The 19393-nt window shown below is 48.8% G+C and overlaps 1 protein-coding gene across 4 annotated transcripts in view; it reads left to right on the forward strand.

The window, feature by feature from the left end:
• Positions 1-19393, forward strand: part of KANSL3 (KAT8 regulatory NSL complex subunit 3) — a 69250-nt gene that overhangs the window by 41535 nt on the left and 8322 nt on the right. For all 4 annotated transcript variants that reach the window (XM_061581509.1, XM_061581559.1, XM_061581694.1 and 1 more), the window contains exons 14-22: positions 1231-1506; positions 2153-2411; positions 4587-4655; positions 4973-5248; positions 6729-6842; positions 13348-13463; positions 18108-18216; positions 18335-18399; positions 18648-18906. In XM_061581509.1, coding sequence (XP_061437493.1) covers positions 1231-1506; positions 2153-2411; positions 4587-4655; positions 4973-5248; positions 6729-6842; positions 13348-13463; positions 18108-18216; positions 18335-18399; positions 18648-18906 — 1543 coding nt within the window. The remainder of the gene's footprint in view (positions 1-1230; positions 1507-2152; positions 2412-4586; positions 4656-4972; positions 5249-6728; positions 6843-13347; positions 13464-18107; positions 18217-18334; positions 18400-18647; positions 18907-19393) is intronic.

A 19393-nucleotide genomic window follows, 5' to 3' on the forward strand; every position in this document is an offset into this window, starting at 1 on the left:
GAACCAAGAAGATGAATCCCTGCAGTCACGAAAGCTTTAAAATCGAAAAAGAATACTCTTTGGTTCTTTCGGTAAAGTCACGTAGGTAGAAAAAACGCAGACACAACTTAAACCGAGAAGATGTGTACAAATTGAGCAATCATTGGAAGGACGTTATTAACCAAGTCAAATCTTAACTGACTGTGATGTTTCCATCCTACCTGCCTATGTCAGCTGTTATTTCTGACTCTCTCTGTGTCTCTCTCCCTTTGTCTCCCTCTCATCATGTGTACCTCTTGCTCTTAGGGTTTCTTTTTGTTCCTGTTGCCCGGGTCTTCTGACATTGACATGCTAATATTCTCATTGGCACGGTGGCTGTGCCGTCTCACATTGACATGCTAATCTTTAACATTTACAGCTTCAAATCAAGATTTACGTACAAATACCTTCTCTAGCTCTGCCCACTTACCCTTGGGTTGGGCCCACCAAAATCCTATATAAACTCTTGTTGCAGAAGCTCTTTCTCCTACGTCAGCGGTCCTGCTGTGTTTGTTTCACACCTGATGATGGTTTCTTGGGTTACGATCGAAACGTTGTGATCTATTATAATTTTTTCTACCTATGTGACTTTACCGAAAGAACCAAGGAGTATGGATTCCTGCAGTCACGAAAGCTTCAAATCAAGATCTCTATGAATGTGTGTATTTCTACGTCTATGAATGTTTGTGCATCTCTGTGAATGCATGTACATATTTTTTTATGAATGTGCGTCTCTGAATGTTGGTGTGTCTATATATATATATCTATCAATTTGTGTGTCTCTATTTAACCATTTCCTGTTCCGAGACATCTGCAAGTTGCAGAGTGGGTCCTGTTCACCGCTGAATTTCAACGCGCAAGCGGTTTAGCATTGTATTTATAGAGGTGAAGCGCTGCTGTTTTTAATGACATTGTCCTGTACTCACTGCAGGTAACTGTAGCGACACGAATGCACTCCACGATAGCTGGTACCAAACTGCTACATGCCCCCCCCCGCATGGCCTTTTACTTCCGACTCCATTCGCAATAGATTCTGTTCCGATGATGTAAACGTACGGAATCGGAATGGAATTGGAAGGAAAACTGACGATGTACACGTACGTCATTGGAACAGGAATAGGTTAATGTGTTGTCTCTATGAATGTGTGTGTCTCCATGTATCTCTATGCATGTGTGCGTGTCTCCGTGTGTATGTGTGTCTCGATCTCTCAGGATGAAATCTCAGACTTCCTCTCCTGGGTGCTGGGTCGCGCTGCCTCCGCCCATGTGGGCCCCGACCCCCCAGGGGGCGATGGGGGCGCGGGGGGCGGTGGGGGCGATGCGGGTGGTCGGAGGAAGGGAGGGGGCGGCGGCGGAGGGGGCGGCGGCGGGGGGGGCAGCGGCGGGGGGTGTGGCGGGGGGGGCGGGAGAGACGCCCGGAGAGACCTCGCGGCGGAGATGCAGGAGAGGGCCCCCCAATCGGCCTTCTCTATCTACCGGACTGCACAGGTGCCCACCACTAAAGTCCAGCGGCTCCTCACTCCCCTCTGCACCCCCACTTTAAACAATTACCATGTGAATTTATTTACAGAGTCTGAATGTTGACATGTCTCTGCTATTGAGTATGAAAGTTTAAGCTTTTGAGTGAGTGTGTGTGTCAGTGAATTTGTGTGTGAGTGGGGAGGGGTGGCGCTGTGGTATAGCACGCTGTTCTTCAAACTTAGCAACACAAGTTCGATTCCCGCTCAAGGCTAACACAAGTGATGATTATGTGAACTGGCCTCGCCTCGTCTGACTGAGCTTAAAATGAGTACCTGGTGTGTAAAACATTGCCACTAGGGCTATAAAGGCGTGGTGCCAGCCACCCACCCACTCGTGTGACGTGCCGGCCTTCATCGGTGCCCACTAACAGCACTTGCCCCAACAGTCGGTTAAGGCTATACGGGAGATCTTTGTCTTTTGTGTGTTTAAGTGAGTATATTTGTGAGTGAGTGTGCATAGTGCTTGCCACCTACCCCCTTGTGTGTCGTGCCGGTCTTTATCGTTGCCCACTAACAGCACTTGCCCCAAAAGTATGTTGAGACTACACGGAGGATATTTGTCTTTTTGCGTTTGCGAGTGCTGCCGCCGCTGCTGTAACTTACTGCGTTTGCAGGGAGCAACGGGGCTGAGCTCAGCGCCAGTGGGGGGTGGCGTCGGGGGCACCCGAGTGAGGCTGTGCGGTGGCACGGCGGGGCTGGTTTCGCCGGCGCTGTCGTCCGCGCTGGGCCTCTCCTCCGCCGAGGTGAAGGCATCGCTGCTGGCGTCGGGCTCCGGGGCCCACTACGCCAGCCTCGTGCGCAACAGCCTGCAGCGCGCCGGGGGCAACGCTCTCTCCCGTGAGTGGGAGGCAGCCGGCGAGCGAGCGCGAGGGGGTGAGAGAGAGAGTGAGTGTGTGAGTGGGAACACTGGTGGAGCAAGTGGGGGGAGTGGGGTGGCACGTGCCCCCCCAATGATCCGATCGAAATCCCTAATTTTGATCGGATCATTGGGGTTTATTAGTAATAAATCGGCATTTTGCGACCCCCACTGCCACTGTGCAGCATATTATTATGTGCCAGGGACTCTATGAGATGATAGGACAATAGTCTGAGTTATAAGTGACTCACAGAATTGTGTGCAGTTGCGTATACAGTACACGACTTCCCTGAAGGCATTCACCTTCAGCAAGCGCGATGCCGATCACACACGGTTTGAATTCGACCCTCGATCGATGGCTGTGCCATCGCCTCACACGTGTCAAATAAAAAGCAAGGGACAAGTCCTTACTTACTAACAACTCCTTTCATATTTCATTGCTGGAGGGGTTGCCCCCCCTATCTGAAAATCCTGGCTCTGCCATTGAGTGGGAATTGGTGTTTGCTCACAACACTTGCCCCAGCAGTCTGTTAAGGCTATACAAGGGATCTCAGTCTTTGTGGGGAGTAGTAGTGCAGTGGTTAGAGCGCTGCGCTACGAACCCTGTGACCCAATTTCAATTCCCGCTGACATCTAACACCTGTGGTGAATATCTGAACTGGTCATGGGCCTCCCCAAGGTCGACTCGGCCTCAAATGAATACCTGGTGCGGTGTGTAACATCACCACTCTGGAGATAAAGGTGGCTGGGCGTGGTGCTGACCACCCACCCCCTCGTGGGCCTTCAGAGGTGCTCGCTAACAGAACTTTTACTAAAAGTCTGTTTCTACGGGGATCTTTTGTATTTGTGAGTGAGAACACCAGGGAGTGAGTGTGAAGAAGTGAGCATGTTAGAGTGAGAGTGTGAATGGCTATATGAGAGCCAGTGAGTGTGAGTGTAAGCGTTTTAGAGTATGATAGAGTGTGAGTGTGAGTAGGGAGGGGATTGTGAGAAGGTGACTGGGGAGGGGACTGAGTGGGGAGGGGATTGTGAGAGTGTGGACAGTTCGAGAAGCTTTCCATCTCCATCTGGTACAGATACAATGGGAGGCTGATTGATGCCTGGATGCGGTCAAAGGATGGCCCCCTATTGGTCACCATGTTATGTATGCAGATGATCTGATGGTTGCTGCTCACTCTGGGAAGGAGTTAGAGGTTCTGCTGCTGAACCTGCAGTGTGCCACTAAGTGGTGGGGCCTTGCCATCAGCCCCAGCAAAACTAAGCACTTGCTTGGATATTTTATGTCATCCAATACTCCATACCCTCAGCTGCCCATAAGGCAGTTGTTTAGAGAGTGCAGAAGTTTCTTTACCTAAGTAGTGTGCTTATGACCAACTCCGGTTTTGGCAGCCGAGCGGCATATTTTTGTTAGCTATGTAACGCTGTGTGGAAGCTACCTTATGTGTCGCTCCACACAAAGCTTCAGATCTTCTCAGCCACAGTCCTCCCTTCTCGCTCTCAATGGAACACCTGCACCAGTTTAAGACATTCAGGCTGGCCTGCCTACGATCCATCACAGGTTTAACCAGACTGGATTGTTTGAGGAGCTCAAATCCTTGAAAGATCTGACACAGTCCTCTTAGTGAGCTCCGGCAGGCAAGCCTCCATTGGCTAGGTCATGTAGCCCACATGCCCATCTGCCGCCTGCCCAAGCAGCTTCTGTATTGCCAGATAGGTCTAAACGGGCATGGCACGGGCTGGAGAAGTCATGGACTGATGTGGTACAGAAGGATGTGGAGCTGATTGACCTTGCCGATATCTGGTACCAGCAGTGTCAAAATCAGCCTCTTTTGAGGAGGTTCGTGAATGATGCTACTGGGGAGTTTGAGGCTGTCGTCATCCAGTAACAACAGCGGGCAGAGGAGCGGCACTCGAACAATGAGTGGAGCACTTGGTGCCTAAAAGGCAGAAAGTTGGCACGGTGGGGTGAACAGGTGGTACATCTACTAGTCATCTGAGTCGCTTAACCCATTGCACCTGGGTCTGTTCCATGACCTGACAGCGGCCCTTAAACATTTTACATGGCCTCAAAGTGCATCTAGCATGGCACAAGTGCCGTGATAATGTTGCCGCTACTTAGTGATGAACGGCGGTTGTTGTTGAGTGAGTGTAAGTGGAAAGCGGCAAGTGTGTATGTATGCGTGTGTGCGCAGCTCAATTTGCTGCCTTCCTCAAACAAACTCTGGACAAAAAACCTCCATCTAGCCCCGCCTACGTGTTCGGTGAGTGTGTTCTTACCCTCACCCAGCCACGATCATCCTGCCACACTGACCCTTACCCAGCCACGATCACCCTCATCCAGGCACACCCAGCCATTTTCACCCAGCCATACTCACCCTCACCCACGAGCGCTTACCACCCACAGTCACCAGTTTGGCAGCAGAGGTCTCACTCGGAATCAGCCGAGCGACATCTTTTCGTTACCCACTCACACACTTTCACCCACTCACTCCACTCACCCTTGCCCACTTACCTTCTCCCTCGCACACTCATCTAATCACCCACACCCCACCCCCCGCATCTCCCGTGTGGTGAGCAGTTCCCGTGAGCTCTGAAACCGGTGTTCACGACGGTGACGACAAAAACTCTCGCAAGCGGCGCCATGGAGCAGGACCCTCCCGTGTAGGAGGGCCCGGGGCTGTGGGGAGCACAGGGGGTGGGAGAGGGGCAGGAGGCAGTGGAGGAGGGGGTGGGCTGAGTAAGCGCACACGACCCAGCGGGGTGGACATGTCGGCGCTAGCCGTGGTGGACCCGGGGCATGCCGGGGGCACGGCGAGTCCGATCGGCGGGCAAGCAGCCACCAGCGCACTGGAGGGTATGTGGTGCCAGTGTTCACACGTGTGTGTGTGTGTGTCACTTTGTGGTAGTGTAGTGGTTAGTGCGTCGCACTATGAACCCGGCGATCCGAATTCGATTCCCACTCACGACCAACACCAGTGACAATTATCTGAACCACTCCTGGGCCCTCCCATAGGTTGACTCAACCTCAAATGAGTACCTGGTGTAGTGTGTAAACATCGCCACTAGGGAGACAAAGGTGGCCAGAGATGGTGCTGACCACCCACTGCTTGTTGTGCTGTGCCAGCATTCATAGGTGCTCACTAACAGCACTTGCCATAAACGTATTTTAAGGCTATAAGGGGGATCCTTGTCCAAGTGTGTTGGTGTTTGTTTATCTGATTGATAATATTAGTTAACGTATAATATATACAGTATGGAGTATGTTGAGTGTGAGAATAGTCTGGGCCTGGGCAGTGTGCTTAGGACCAGCTCCGGTTTGTCAGCGGAGGTCTCACTCCGAATCAGTCAAGCGGCATTATATTTTTATCAGTTGCATAACGCCATGCGAAAGCTGCCTGGCCTGTCGCTCTAGACGAAGCTTTGATTCTTCTTGGCCACAGTTATGCCATCCCTTCTCTATGCTTGTGAATCATGGACCCCTCTGCAGGAACATCTGTGTCGGTTTGCAACATTCAGACTGCCCTGCCTACAATCCATCTTGGGTTTAACCAGGCTGGATTGTGTGAATAGCTCGTAGATCCTTGTAAGTCCCATCAGTGAGCTCCTCAAGCAGGCAAGGCATTCCTAAGCAGCTTCTGTTTGGCCATCTAGAGGGGGCTAAACGGCAGGGGCACGGGCTAGAGAGGAGATAGGGTGATGCGATACAGAAGGATATGGAGATTAATTGACCTGTCAATAACTGGTACCAGCAGTTTTAAGATCAGCCTCTATGGAGGAGGCTCATGAAGGATGCTACTGGCCAGTTGGAGGCAGTCACCTTCCAATGACTGCAGAGGGCAGAGGAGCGACGCTCACAACAATCAGCGGAGCACTGGGCTAGCAGCACTCTGGCACAGTAGGGAGCACAGGTGGTGCATCTGCAAGTCATCTCAGTCAACCCTGGCACCTGGGTGTATCCCATGACCTCCTGCCAGTAAGCCTTCGACACTTCATGTTGTGTTAAGGAGCACCCAGCCTGGCACAAGTGCCATGGTGATGGCAGTTGTTGGATGTGGTGGTAGCGGTTGGCACGCTGCTTTACAAATACGGCTCCTGAGTTTGATTCCTATTCACGGCCAACACAAGTGACAAGTATCTCCCATAGGTTGACTCAGCCTCAAATGAGTACCTGGATCGATGTGAAAACATCGCCACTGGAGAGACAAAGGTGGTCGGGTGTGGTGCTGACCAACAATGCCTCCTTGTGTCGTGCCGGCAAATATAGGTGCTCGTTAGCAGCACTTTCCCCAAGAATCTGTTGAGGCTATACGGTGGAACTTTGTGTCTGTGTGTAGGGCCCCCCAGAAGGTCACCCCCTGTGTCAGGAGTGAAGGAGCTCTCTGATTTGGTAATGATGGGAGGCAGCAACAGCAGCACAGGCTCGACACGCACACATGGACCCTCACCAGGTACACGTGTGCACCTATCTGTGTATGTCTCTGTGTCTGTGCGCATTTTTGTCTTTGTGTATCTTTATGTCTCGGTATGTGTGCCATTACTACACTGCGCCAAAAACCTGGCGGCCTCCGTTTGAATCCCACTGAACCAGTCCAGGGCCTCTCCTAGGTCGACTCAATCTCAAATGAGTATCTGGTGCAATATGTAAATATCAACACTGGGGAGCCAAATGTGGCCAACTGTGGTGCTGGCCACCCATCCCATCGTGTGCTGTACCGGCCATTAATGGTGCCCACGAACAGAACTTGGCCCAACAGCCTGTTAAAGGCGACATGGGGGATATTTGTGTCTGTGTAGTTGTGTTTGTTCATCTTACAAAGCCTTGTAATCACCAACACGCTGTTCCGTTACCGGCACATCCAAACAACTTTATGGATGCATGCCAGGTCCCAACAAGAATACCTCTTGAAGTATATAGTAATGGAACATTAAATGCGTGCCCATGTCCTGGACACCAGGACCTACAGTGGAGCTTATCTGCCCACTGACCATTGGCTTGTCATGTATCCACTCCGGTAGTGGGTGTCCACCTAGGACACCCCATTCAATCCCACGATAGCCTGGTCTCAGCTAGCTGATGAAAGTTGCAAGCGAGAATCCCATAGTTTGCGCCTGGGGTTGGCAACGTTATCTGAGGGGAAGTAGGTGAGGTTCAGGACTTTGGTTCATGCAGCTGCAGTGGCTGCATTTGTTACACAGTCCAGACCTCCCCAGAGACCGTGAATTATGGAGGAAGGGTTCCAGCTGAGAGAAAGCAACAGGCCCACTCCCACCATCTACAATATTCTACGTCGAATAAGGAGGCTTACCGCAGCATTTGTTGGAAGGTTCGGAAAGTCGTACAGCGCTGCAAGGATGAGTGGTGGTCACTGGTTGCTAACGAGATGGAATATGCCTCAGTAGCTCACAGATCTTCAAGTTCATAAAAAAAGCAACTTGCAGCGCCCACACCAGTTACCATGATGGGCCGGCCCAGTCTAAAGTGGTATGGCGGGGTGTAGAAGCCATTTTCTGTTCACCTTGTGTGACAGGGATGTCCTTTGGCCCCTACATTATTTAACATTTTTTGACCACGTAGTTCAAGAACCTTTCCATGGATGAACCGGTGGAATTTCCATCTGGTATAGATACAATGGGAGGCTGATCGATGCCCAGGTGTGGTAAAGGGATGACTTACTATTGGTCAACCACTCAACCATGTTATGTATGCAGATGATGTCATAATTGCTGCCTATTCTGAGAAGGAGTTGGAGATGCTACTGCTGAACTTGGGGCCTTACAATCAGGCCTGGGTATTTTATGTCATCGAATGCTCCCCTCCCTTCACTCCCCATGAGTGATGGGGCAATTGTGGAGAGAGTGGAAAAGTTTCTGTACCTTGGAATCAGTCGAGCGGCATATTTTCCTCAGCTGCATAATGCTGTGTGGAAGCTATCTGGTCTATCACTCTGTAATAAAGGGCTGTTTCACTGTTTCTGTCTCCGTTGTCCTTTATTTGGGTTCTTACAACTTGTCCCACACGGCCCTCGCTCAGAGCCTCCCCGCTTGGCAGCTCGATAGCTGCCGTCGCTCCCGTAGCCTTTCCCCACTCCGATGCAGCTCCGCTGCAGGCTTCCTTGTGCAGTCTTTCAGCTGCTCTCGCTGCAGCTCCACCGCTGCCCTCCATTCCACCCGTGCCCGGTCACCGCTGGCCGACGGTGCCGAGTCTCACCGCGTGGCGATCTCGCCACTCTCCACCTCCTGCCCTGCGTGGCCTCACCCTGTCTTTATTCCCACACTCTCCTCTCGTCTCTTCCGGTTACCGCCCTTAAGAGCTCACCCCTCTCCCCCATGTGACCTAACCCCTCCCCCCCGTGATGTCATATCCGCGAGGCCGTTTACGCCCGCATTACACCACCCTCCCCCGTGGAGAAAATTCCAGCCGTCCTCGGCTGAACAACAACAACAAGTAATGCGAGCGACCAACAACCATCAGACATGCGAGGACAACGAAGCATACAATAAATATAACAATAACAAGAAGAACAAGAACAGTATAAATCAACGAAACGTAAGGGACTTCGACCGCGTGCGGGTCGCCGGCCCGTCCCAGACGGGCGGCGGCCCCCCTGCAGACCGGGAACGCGACGGGGTTTTAAGAGCGACAGGATCACGACTTCCTGTCGCTATTGGAGGCCCGCCAACGTCACGGTCCCGTATCCCCGAAGGGCCAGAGTCTGGGGTGTCCCGCAATCGTGTCCGCGGCGGGGTCGGAAGGGCGGCGGGGCTCGGCGTCCCCGCAGCCGTGGTAGGCACACCCTGAGCAGAGTCCCCTGTCTCCTGCAGTGTCACGGCCGGCTTGTCTGTAAAAGGCACGACAGGCGCTCTTGCAGGGTCAATAGGCACAGGCAAGGGTGCGTCGGCAGCAACAGACCCCGGCAAGGCAACATCAGGAGATGACGCATCCGTTCTCCTCTCGTCTCTTTCGGTTACCGCCCTTAAGAGCTCACTCCTCTCCCCCACGTGACCTAACCCCTCCCCCCCGTGATGTCATATCCACGAGGCCGTTTACGCCCGCATTACAACTCCATAAGAAGCTTTGGGTTTTCTCAGCCACAGTTATGCCCTCCATTCTCTATTTTTGCAAAACGTTAAGCCCTCTGAAGGTACATCTTCACTGGTTTGAAACATTTAGGCTAGCCTGCCTATGGTCCATCCTGGGTTTAACCAGACTGAAATGTGTTATGAACTTTGATCCTTGAAAGATCTGGACACTTCCTTCAGTGAGCTGCAGCAAGTGAGGCTACATTGACTGATTCATGTAGCCACCACATGACCAAACATCTTATGTTTGGTCAGATAGATGGAACTAAATGGCCGCGGTATGAGCTACAGATGAGATGGACTGATATGGTACAGAAGGATGTGGAGCTTATTTGCCGATGACCAGTACCAGCGGTATCAAGATCGGCCTCTGGGGAGGAGGTTTGTGAAGAACGCAACTGGGAAATTGGAGGCAGTCGCCTGCCAGCAACAGCAAAGGGCAGTGGAGCAACTCTCACAACAATGAGCAGAGCGCCGAGCGGCTAAAACGCAGAAAATTTACAGTGGGGAGCACAGTTGGTGCATCTCCCAGCCATCTCAGTCAGTCAACCCATTGCACCTGGGTCAGTTCCATGACCTGCCAGCGGGCCTTAGACACTTCACATGGCCTCAAAGTGCACCTGGCATGGAAAAAACATTGTGGTGACATCACCGACCTGTAGTGGTGAATGGCGGTTGTTATGGTCTAAGTCAGACATGGGCAAAGTACGGCCCGCGGGCCGTATATGGCCCGTTAGGCTTTTTAATCTGGCCCACCGAATTTGTCCAAATATTATTAAATTAAATATTACCTTTCTCCTGTAATGCCCCCATTTCCCCATTAGATGGCGCAGGAGAGAGAGAGAATATTCGTATGAGCAATTCATGTTTCTATTGAAAGTAAGTTAACAGTAATATTTGGGTACAGTATTGTTTTTGGAAGCATTCACTGTAATATCGTATGAACGTTTACTTCACCGCATCATCGTATGAATGATGCGAGAAGAGGTTAACGGGTTCTTATGTTAGCGATTTACGTACTCGGCGCTTTCGCTCTCTAAATTACGGCTTGAATGAGGGGGAGGGGTATGACTACGTCACAAAATTAATATCTTAATAGGAATTTTATATAACAAAAGTTATATAAATAACTGTTACGCTTTGTGTAATTCAACAAAACAATCAAAACTTAACTCCGAGTTCTCTCCGAATTTCACGAGTCCGTTCTCTACCCCACAGTTTTTTAAAGAGTTTTAAGCACAGAAAACATAATTAAAGTTTGAAAAATCATTAATTATACAAACTTTTCAATAATTTCCTTCTTCACTTCGATTTAAATTTTCTATAAAAACTTCTTCTCACCAAAATTACCACTCATTACCACTTTCTCCGAAGGCAAGTTTGTAAAAAAATACATGGTACAGACAGCAGACATCTTGTGTCCAGAGATCAAAAGCAAATTTGAAAAGTCAATTCTAGACTTGAAGCTTTCGTGACTGCAATGAATCATATTCTTAGGTGTTTTCGGTAAAGTCACGTAGGTAAAACATCAAAATTAATAAAAATAATAAAATAAAATAAAGATCACGACGTTTCGGAGGCAACACAAGTCTCCGTCATCAGGTGGGACAGTCACAGCCAGATTAGCTGCATCAAGTGAGGCAATGATTCAAGATGTAATCCCTTAAAAGCGAGTTGAGGGGGGAGGAGAGGGGGGGGGCTCATCAGAATGTGGTAGCCAATGAATGGAAAGCCCCTCTCTCCCGATACTTTCCATTCATTGGCTACCACATTCTGATGAGCCCCCCCCCTCTCCTCCCCCCTCAACTCGCTTTTAAGGGATTACATCTTGAATCATTGCCTCACTTGATGCAGCTAATCTGGCTGTGACTGTCCCACCTGATGACGGAGACTTGTGTTGCCTCCGAAACGTCGTGATCTTTATTTTATTTTATTATTTTTATTAATTTTGATGTTTTACCTAAGTGACTTTACCGAAAACACCTAAGAATTTGAAAAAGTCAGTTTATCACGCAGGACTGTGACTCGCCGTGTGGAACTGATTGATAAAAATATAGCCAGTCAATTAAACAAAAAGTCTGATTCCTTTGAATTATATTCACTAGCACTGGATGAAAGTACGGACGTAAAAGACACTGCTCAGCTCCTCATTTTTATCCGAGGCATTGACGACAGTTTTGCGGTAACAGGAGTTTTTGACCATGGAGTCCCTGAAAGGAACAACGCGGGGAGAGGACTTGTATAGCCAGGTATCTGCTGTCATCGAAAGAATGACGCTACCTTGGAGTAAACTTGTCAATGTCACAACGGATGGATTGCCAAATTTAACTGGAAAAAATGTTGGGCTGCTGAAAAGAATCCAGGATAAAGTGAAAGAGGAAAACCCTGTCCAGGATCTTATTTTCCTTCACTGCATCATCCATCAGGAATCCCTGTGTAAGTCTGTATTGCAGCTTAATCATGTCGTGAATCCAGTCGTAAAACTTGTGAACTTAATACGAGCAAGGGGACTTCAGCACCGTCAGTTTATTACGTTCCTGGAGGAAACTGATGCGGATCATCAGGACTTGCTGTACCACTCTCGTGTCCGCTGGTTAAGTTTGGGGAAAGTGTTACAACGAGTGTGGGAGCTGAAAGAAGATATCATCGCATTTTTGGAGTTGATGGGGAAATCTGACGAATTCCTTGAGCTAAGCGACAAGAACTGGTTTGCTGTGGACATATTTTCACACATGAATGAGCTGAATGTGAAACTGCAGGGGAAAGATCAGTTTGTTCACAACATGTACAAACATGTGAAAGCCTTCAAATCCAAGCTCACTTTGTTCTCCGGACAAATTGCGAACAAATCTTTCACTCATTTCCCCACACTTGCCATGCAGGAAGAGGCACCGCAAAACGCAAAAAATACAGCAAATCACTTGAGGACCTGCACGGAGAATTCTGCCATAGGGTCTCTGATTTCGAAAACATTGAACAGTCACTTCAGCTGGTGTCCTGTCCCCTGTCACAAGACCCTGAAACAGCACCACAAGAGCTGCAGTTGGAACTGATAGATCTTCAGTCTGACTCCGTCCTAAAGGAGAAGTTCAACTCTGTTAAACTGAATGACTTTTATGCTTCACTTAACAGAGCCACGTTTCCAAACCTCCGGAGGACTGCACAGAGGATACTGACTTTGTTTGGCTCGACTTATGTGTGTCAGCAGACATTCAGCGTCATGAACGCCAACAAAGCCCGTCACAGATCAAACTTAACGGATCAGCACCTCAGATCTATCCTGAGAATTGCCACAACCAAAATAACTCCAGACTTGGATGCACTGGCAAAAATGGGAGATCAATAACACTGTTCCCACTGAAACTGAAAGTGATTATGTGTTGCTGCAGCGAGGTTGAAGCCAAATCTCCATCACACAGCCTGCGTGGCTGCTCTAACCTGTTAATGTAGATAATAAACAAGTTCAAGTGAGGTAATTGGTTTGAGCGCAGCCCTCAGATGTTTTCATGATGTTTGATCAGTCACGTTACGACATGTTTTTGTATTGTTCATGTTCGTGCAATTTGTTAAATTGCCTTGCAAATAAATGCTTTGCTACCTGTTAAAGGCCAAATCATTTCATGTAATGATTTTTACATGTCATTTATATTAGTTCACACAAACACTCCATCCATCTGTTCCTGGCCCGGCCCTTCTGTCAAATTTTAGAACCCATTGTGGCCCGCGAGTGAAAAAGTTTGCCCACCCCTGGTCTAAGTGCTCTTGTCGTCATTTGCCCATTGGTGCCCCTTGTCCAGTCTCTCATTTCCTTGTGTCTCCCTGTCCCCGTGTCCCTCTCTCTCTATTTTCCCATGTCTCCATGTTCCTGTGCAGGAGTGGCAGGCAGTCTGCTGCAAGGTTTGAGCTTTAGTCTGCATGAAATTGGGGGGGGGCCCGGAGCTTCTGCCCCTCACACACGCACACAAATGTCCGCCATTCCCCCCACACAGGTGAGGGCACACGTGTACTTGGCGTAGTTGCGTGGAGTGTTGGCGTGGTTGTGTGTTGTTTTGTTGCGTGGTGTGGTGATGTATTAGTGTGGCTGTGTGTTGATTTGTTGTGTGGTAGTGGTGATAGTGTGTTGGTGGTGTAATTAGTGTGTTTTTGTGTTGGTTGTGTGGTGTGGTGGTGGTGTATTAGTGTGGTTTTGTGTTGGTTTGTTGCATGGATGTGGTAGTGTTTGCCTTTTGGCGTTCTCTGGTCTAACACTGTTTGAGACTAGGCCATAAAGAAGGCTGTTTCTGGTGTGGACCAATCAGTTTCAAAGGCAATGCATATATTACCAGAGCATGTTTTTGTTTGCATGTTCACCACAAATGTGTGGTTAATGCAGACATGATTCCTTGCAAAAGGTTTCTGTTTGATATTTTAACATTTTAACACCTGTTTTATTTCCAGAAAGGGTAAACCCTATTCTTATATGGTGGTAGTGTTAATACAGGTTTTTTTTGGTTATATCGTGTAAAACAGGTCCCTGCGGGGTGGGCTGGTAGGAACGAATAACCAAAGAATATAAACATAATGTATTATTACACTTGTTTAGCCAGGAAAGCCTCACTGAGTCTAAAGGTTTTTGTAGGGTCCTGCCAAGTGTTTGCAGTAGGGGGTGATGTTGCTACACCTAATCGGACGATACGAAGGGAGAGTTTGAGGCCTAGTTCTAGGCTTTAGGCCTAGCTGTAGGCTTTAGGCCGCTGTGAGTTAATTTTGAATTTAAATGTTTTAATTCTTAATGTAAAAGCTTTAAATTTAAATGTTTCTATTTAAAAGCATCAGGGAATGTAACATTGTTAAACATTAACTCCCTTTCACACACGCGGGGGTACGATACGAAGGGAGAGTTTGAGGCCTAGTTCTAGGCTTTAAGCCTAGCTGTAGGCTTTATGCCGCTGTGAGTTAATTTTTAATTTAAATGTTTTAATTAAAAGCTATCTGAGGGAATTATAAGGGAATGTTACACTTGTTTAGCCAGGAAAGCCTCACTGAGTCTAAAGATTTTTGTAGGGTCCTGCCAAGTGTTTGCAGTAGGGGGCGATGTTGCTACACCTAATCGGATATCTGACGGATGGACGGACGATATAATCTATTGTAGGCTGGTTCACTTCGTTCCTACCAGTATAAATGTGTCATTATACCTGCCGACACAGCCAATTAGTAAGGTGTGCCAACAAGGACACTTCAACATTATCAAAATCAATTGATTTCGATAATGTTGAGGTTCTATGAAAAACTGGTTACTACTGGCCAAGACTAATTAGATAATCTATTGAAATTGAGAGAAATATAAATAATGTTAACTGTTCGGATAGATAAATTGTTTAAATGCATGCCTATACAGGTCACCATACTTCAATAGGGATTACCTTTGGTACGGCTATTTTAGTACACACAATCGACAGGAAGTACAAGAACAATGGGTTTGCATAATGTTAATGCATAATGTATATTGATTATCATATAAATAACCCAAACGGCAATGGATGCCCACAGTCATTTATATGCATTTGTCGTGAGTTCAACTGAGTCGCAGACGTACTCTTTGGAGGCTGGCCCTGCCTTTAGCCACGACCACCTTCTGGAATCCTCGAGCAGGATCTTGACCCTGACACGTGACCACCCCTAGCCCCCACTTGGGGGCCCTGTGGAGACTTAACCGGTCACGTGTCCTCTGGGGTCAACCAGAGTGCCACGGTCTATAGTAACCCCATTCCCGTGGCCGGCACTCTCGCACCCTATCCTGTAGGGGTCAGCACTGCACGCAGAACGTGGTGCCATTCAGCACGCTCAGTCAGTGCTCACCGAGCCCCTCTAGGTAGGCCTTGGCAAGGTAAGGTAAATTACCCTTTTTACCGGGTAAAAGGGTAAAGGTAAAGGGTAAAGGTGTCGACATGCCAAGGGATAAGGTAAAGGGTAGGGTAAAGGTAGCTCAGAAGAAATACCCGGTAGGGTAAAGGTAGCGCGAAGTATTACTCGGTAAATACGGTACCTTGTTTACCACTAAAAACTCCGTGGCGCAGTCTGTGGCCTCCATTTAATAAGTAATATTTAAAAATAAAACTTTTTTTAAAACACTTTTTATTAAATGTACTAGTAATGGCAGAACTCCACGACTCCAGGAAGTGGCCCCGAAGCTTGCCATAACGTAAGGGACCGTGGCCAATTACAGCCAACGTCAGTTGAGCGTGGACAATTAGAGCCAAGCCGAAACATAACATATACAAAAGAATGTTTAAAAACATATGTTTTAATGATAGAATATAGTGTTGTCATCAGTATGACATAAGTATACCAAGTTTGCAGTCAATACCACATTAGGAAGTGGGTTAAAATTGAGTTACAAGATTTGAGGATACGACAACGACGACAACAACAACAACAGATAGTGAGTTAATAGAAAGCGTGTAAAATTGGAATCATCGAGAGTATTCTATTTTGAATAAAGCGCTCTACCTAGCATTTACCGTTATAAACCTTGTTCATGTGTAGTAGTTCCCTAATAATTACCCTGTAATGGGGTAATTTGTATGGGGTAAGGGTAAAAGGTAGGGTAAAGGTAGGCTCGTTGCTTTTTACCTTTTATTTTACCTGCTAAAGGGTAAAAGGTAGGGTAGAGTGATTGTATTGTGGTAAGGTAAAAGGTAGGGTAAAGGTAGGCTCGTTGTTTTTACCTTTTTTACCTTACCTTGCCGAGGCCTACCTCTAGGGCCGGTACTGCACCCACATATATGTGGTGTCTGCGATGTCGCTACATCGCACGCCGTGCCTCTCTGGGGCCGGCATTACACAGTGACATCCGCGATGTCACTACACATTCGTTAATCCCCCCCCACTTCGCACAAGAAGAGCACATGAGTGTTGTCATCACAACCACCCTTCTGTTAAGGAACGAAACAGGAGGACTTCTCCACAAATCTGGCTGTCGCCTGATGAAGCTAGTTGTAATTACTGGCGAAATATTGTACTCAGATTGTAAATGTTGTGGCTTGGCTCTCCAATACATCAGTGTGCTATACTAGTAACTAATTGGCATGTTCTGTTTACGTGACAAACCTTACTAATTGCCTGTGGCGGGTGGTGGCAGGTTTAACGACACATTTATATATTTACGCGATCTAACCCAAAAAAAACTGTAGTATGGTTGCGAAAGCCTACATGTTAAACTGGTGGTAGTTTGGTGGTGGGGTATTAGTGTAGTTGTGTGGTGGTGTTGTGGTGTATTAGTGTGGTGTGTTGGTTTGTTGCGTGGTGGTGGTGTGTTAGTGTCACGCAAAGGACCCTTTGCCTGTCAAGTGATGGATTAAGGGTTCAAGTGACCAGTTAAGTTGTACACCCGTTTGAAGGAGCAGCATTAAAACAATAACACTTAGGCTGCAATATTTATTAACCCAAAAATATGCAGGCTAAGTAACCTCAAGCAATTACACAATCAAACGCATTACACTCGAAGAGCAGAGATCGTGAACATAATGAACAATCCGTTTGCATTGTAGATTCACTACACTTGGTTCTATATCAATGTCTACCTTGCGACGCAACAACTATTAACAGAACACAGTAGAATGCACTCAACGACCCAACCCACACGCCACCATCAACACAATATAGAGCATACCCTCCAGACACGCTCAATCGCCTACCCACTTTTTCCCAATAACCCTGCCGTCTGGGGGAGGAATGTCTACATTGCATGGGTATGCAATGTAGACATTCCTCATTTTGAAGCCCTAACGACGTCACGTCGTGCAGGATCAAAGTGTCACGAGTGTCGGTTTGATGAGGTCCCTCAAGATGGCCCTCGAGGAGGAGTCGGAGGACAGAGGCCCCGCCTCGTTCCACCCCGCCCCTGATTCGAGCCTCTGTCCCGGCCCGGACTCAGTCCACGCTGGTACTGGCTCGCGACTGAAGCCCTGATCACTGGAATTCTGTTAAGCCACATGCTCGCTGTCTCAGCCCACGCACTTGCAGTGTAGTGGCCTGACTTAGCCCCGGCATTTGCAGTGGAGTGGCTTGAATTGGATCCAGCACTTGCAGTGGCGTGGCTTGACTTGGCCCCAGCACTTGGAGTGGCTTGACTTGGCCCGGGTACTTGGAGTGAAGTGGCTGCACTTGGCAACAACTTCTTCCTCTTGGAGTGACTGCCTCCTTGAAAGTTAGTCCAGTCCTTCAGCTCTGTAGCAGCACGTCCCGTTTGCTGGGTTCGTTTCATGTCTCAGCTGGTTAGAGGTCTCAGCCATCGGTGGAGGCCTCGCTTTCAGAGTGACCCACGCTGTTTGACTCTTGAGTAGTGGTGGTGCTGGTTTTTGTTTCTCCTCTCCGGTGCCTCTCCCTCACTTTTCACCCAGTTTCCTCTTCCTTTGCAGTTGCAGCATTGGTGTGGTTAACCTATGCTCCTTGCAGGAGTTTGTTTTATTTCCCATATCACCCACACCCCCAATGTCTTACACATTATGTATATGGGCTCTAGTGGAGAAATTGGAACTCAATCTGTTATAAGTGTGGTTGTGTGTTAGTTTGTTGTGTGGTGTATTTGTGTGCTGTTGTGTGGTTTCCTGTGAATGTGCTAGTGATGTTGATCTTCGTTTTGCGTAACACAGAGTGTGCTGGTACCCCTCGGACCACACAAGCCACCACCCCCCTCCTCCTCTTCCATCAAGCAGCTACTTTCTGTGGGGAAACTATCAACTGGACTGCCCCCTAAGCCCGGTGAGTATGGGGTCACACGGGGTAACACAGGGTCACAATCACACGCGGGGGTCGCTCAGGGACACTTGCCCTTGTCCCCATGATCTGTGATCTTTTCTGGCCCCTGTAAACACCACAGGTGCAGTGAGACCGGAGGAGATGGAGCGAGAGAGCACCAGGGTGCAGGCGATCCAACGTATGCAGGTGAGGAGGCATGCAGTGCGAGCCACGGCACCGCCGCTCCCACCCCTCTTCAGACAAATGAGATCTGTATTGTGATTGTCCGGTTGTAGGAGCACAATTCTACTTGGTCACAGAGATGTTTGTCACCTAGCAGCGCAATATTCGACTGTGCAGAAGAAGCGGTAGACCGAGGGTTTATATATCTGTCTTCCTCCACCTCGTCCTCCTCTCTGCTGCTCTTCCTCTCCTCGCTTCACTGGCGCCACCAGTTCCATGACTTCCCTCTCACGACGGCCGGGCTCACAGTGCTGGGCACGCCGACCGTCACGCACGCACGCATCCTGCAGCAGCTCGAGCTCGCCGCTGCCAGCACCGCCACCACCCCCGCCATCACCGCCATCACCGCCATCACCGCCACCACTGCCACCACCGCCGGTATCACCAGCAACTCGACGATAGTAGCATCAGCACCGATGCCGCAAAGGGGCTCTCCGACAGACGAGGGGGAGGCAGCTGCGTCGGGTGGAGGTGAGAGGTCACTATGGTAGTGGGGGTGGTGATGTGTGACGATGGTGGTGATGTGTGCTGTGGTGGAGGTGGTGATGTGTGTGCTGTGTGTGCTGTGTGGGCTATCATGGGTGCTCGCGCACAGCACTTGCCCCAACAGTCTGTTAAGGCTGTACAGGGTAGCTTTGTTGGTGGTAATGTGATGTTGCGTTGATGGTTTCGTAATGTTTCTCGTTGTGTTGGTTGTTATGGTTGTGGTTATGATTGTTTTTATGCTAATGTTTGTGGTTATCAATGCAACTGTGGTTATGTTTTTGTGGTTATTGTGGTTTTGGTTGGGGTCATCATTGTGGTTATCTTTAGGGTCGTGATTATCATTGTCGTGGTTATGATGGTCGTGGTTTTTGTTGTTGTTTTGGTTGTGGTTATCGTGGTGGTTGTCATTATCATGTGCATGCTGCTTGGGGCATAGCAGTCCTCATGAGCCGCCGCCAGGCAATCTTATCCT

This window comes from Lethenteron reissneri, chromosome 2 (assembly GCF_015708825.2).
Source record: "Lethenteron reissneri isolate LAM-NWPU_2019-01 chromosome 2, ASM1570882v1, whole genome shotgun sequence".
NCBI classification, from domain to species: Eukaryota; Metazoa; Chordata; class Hyperoartia; order Petromyzontiformes; family Petromyzontidae; genus Lethenteron; species Lethenteron reissneri.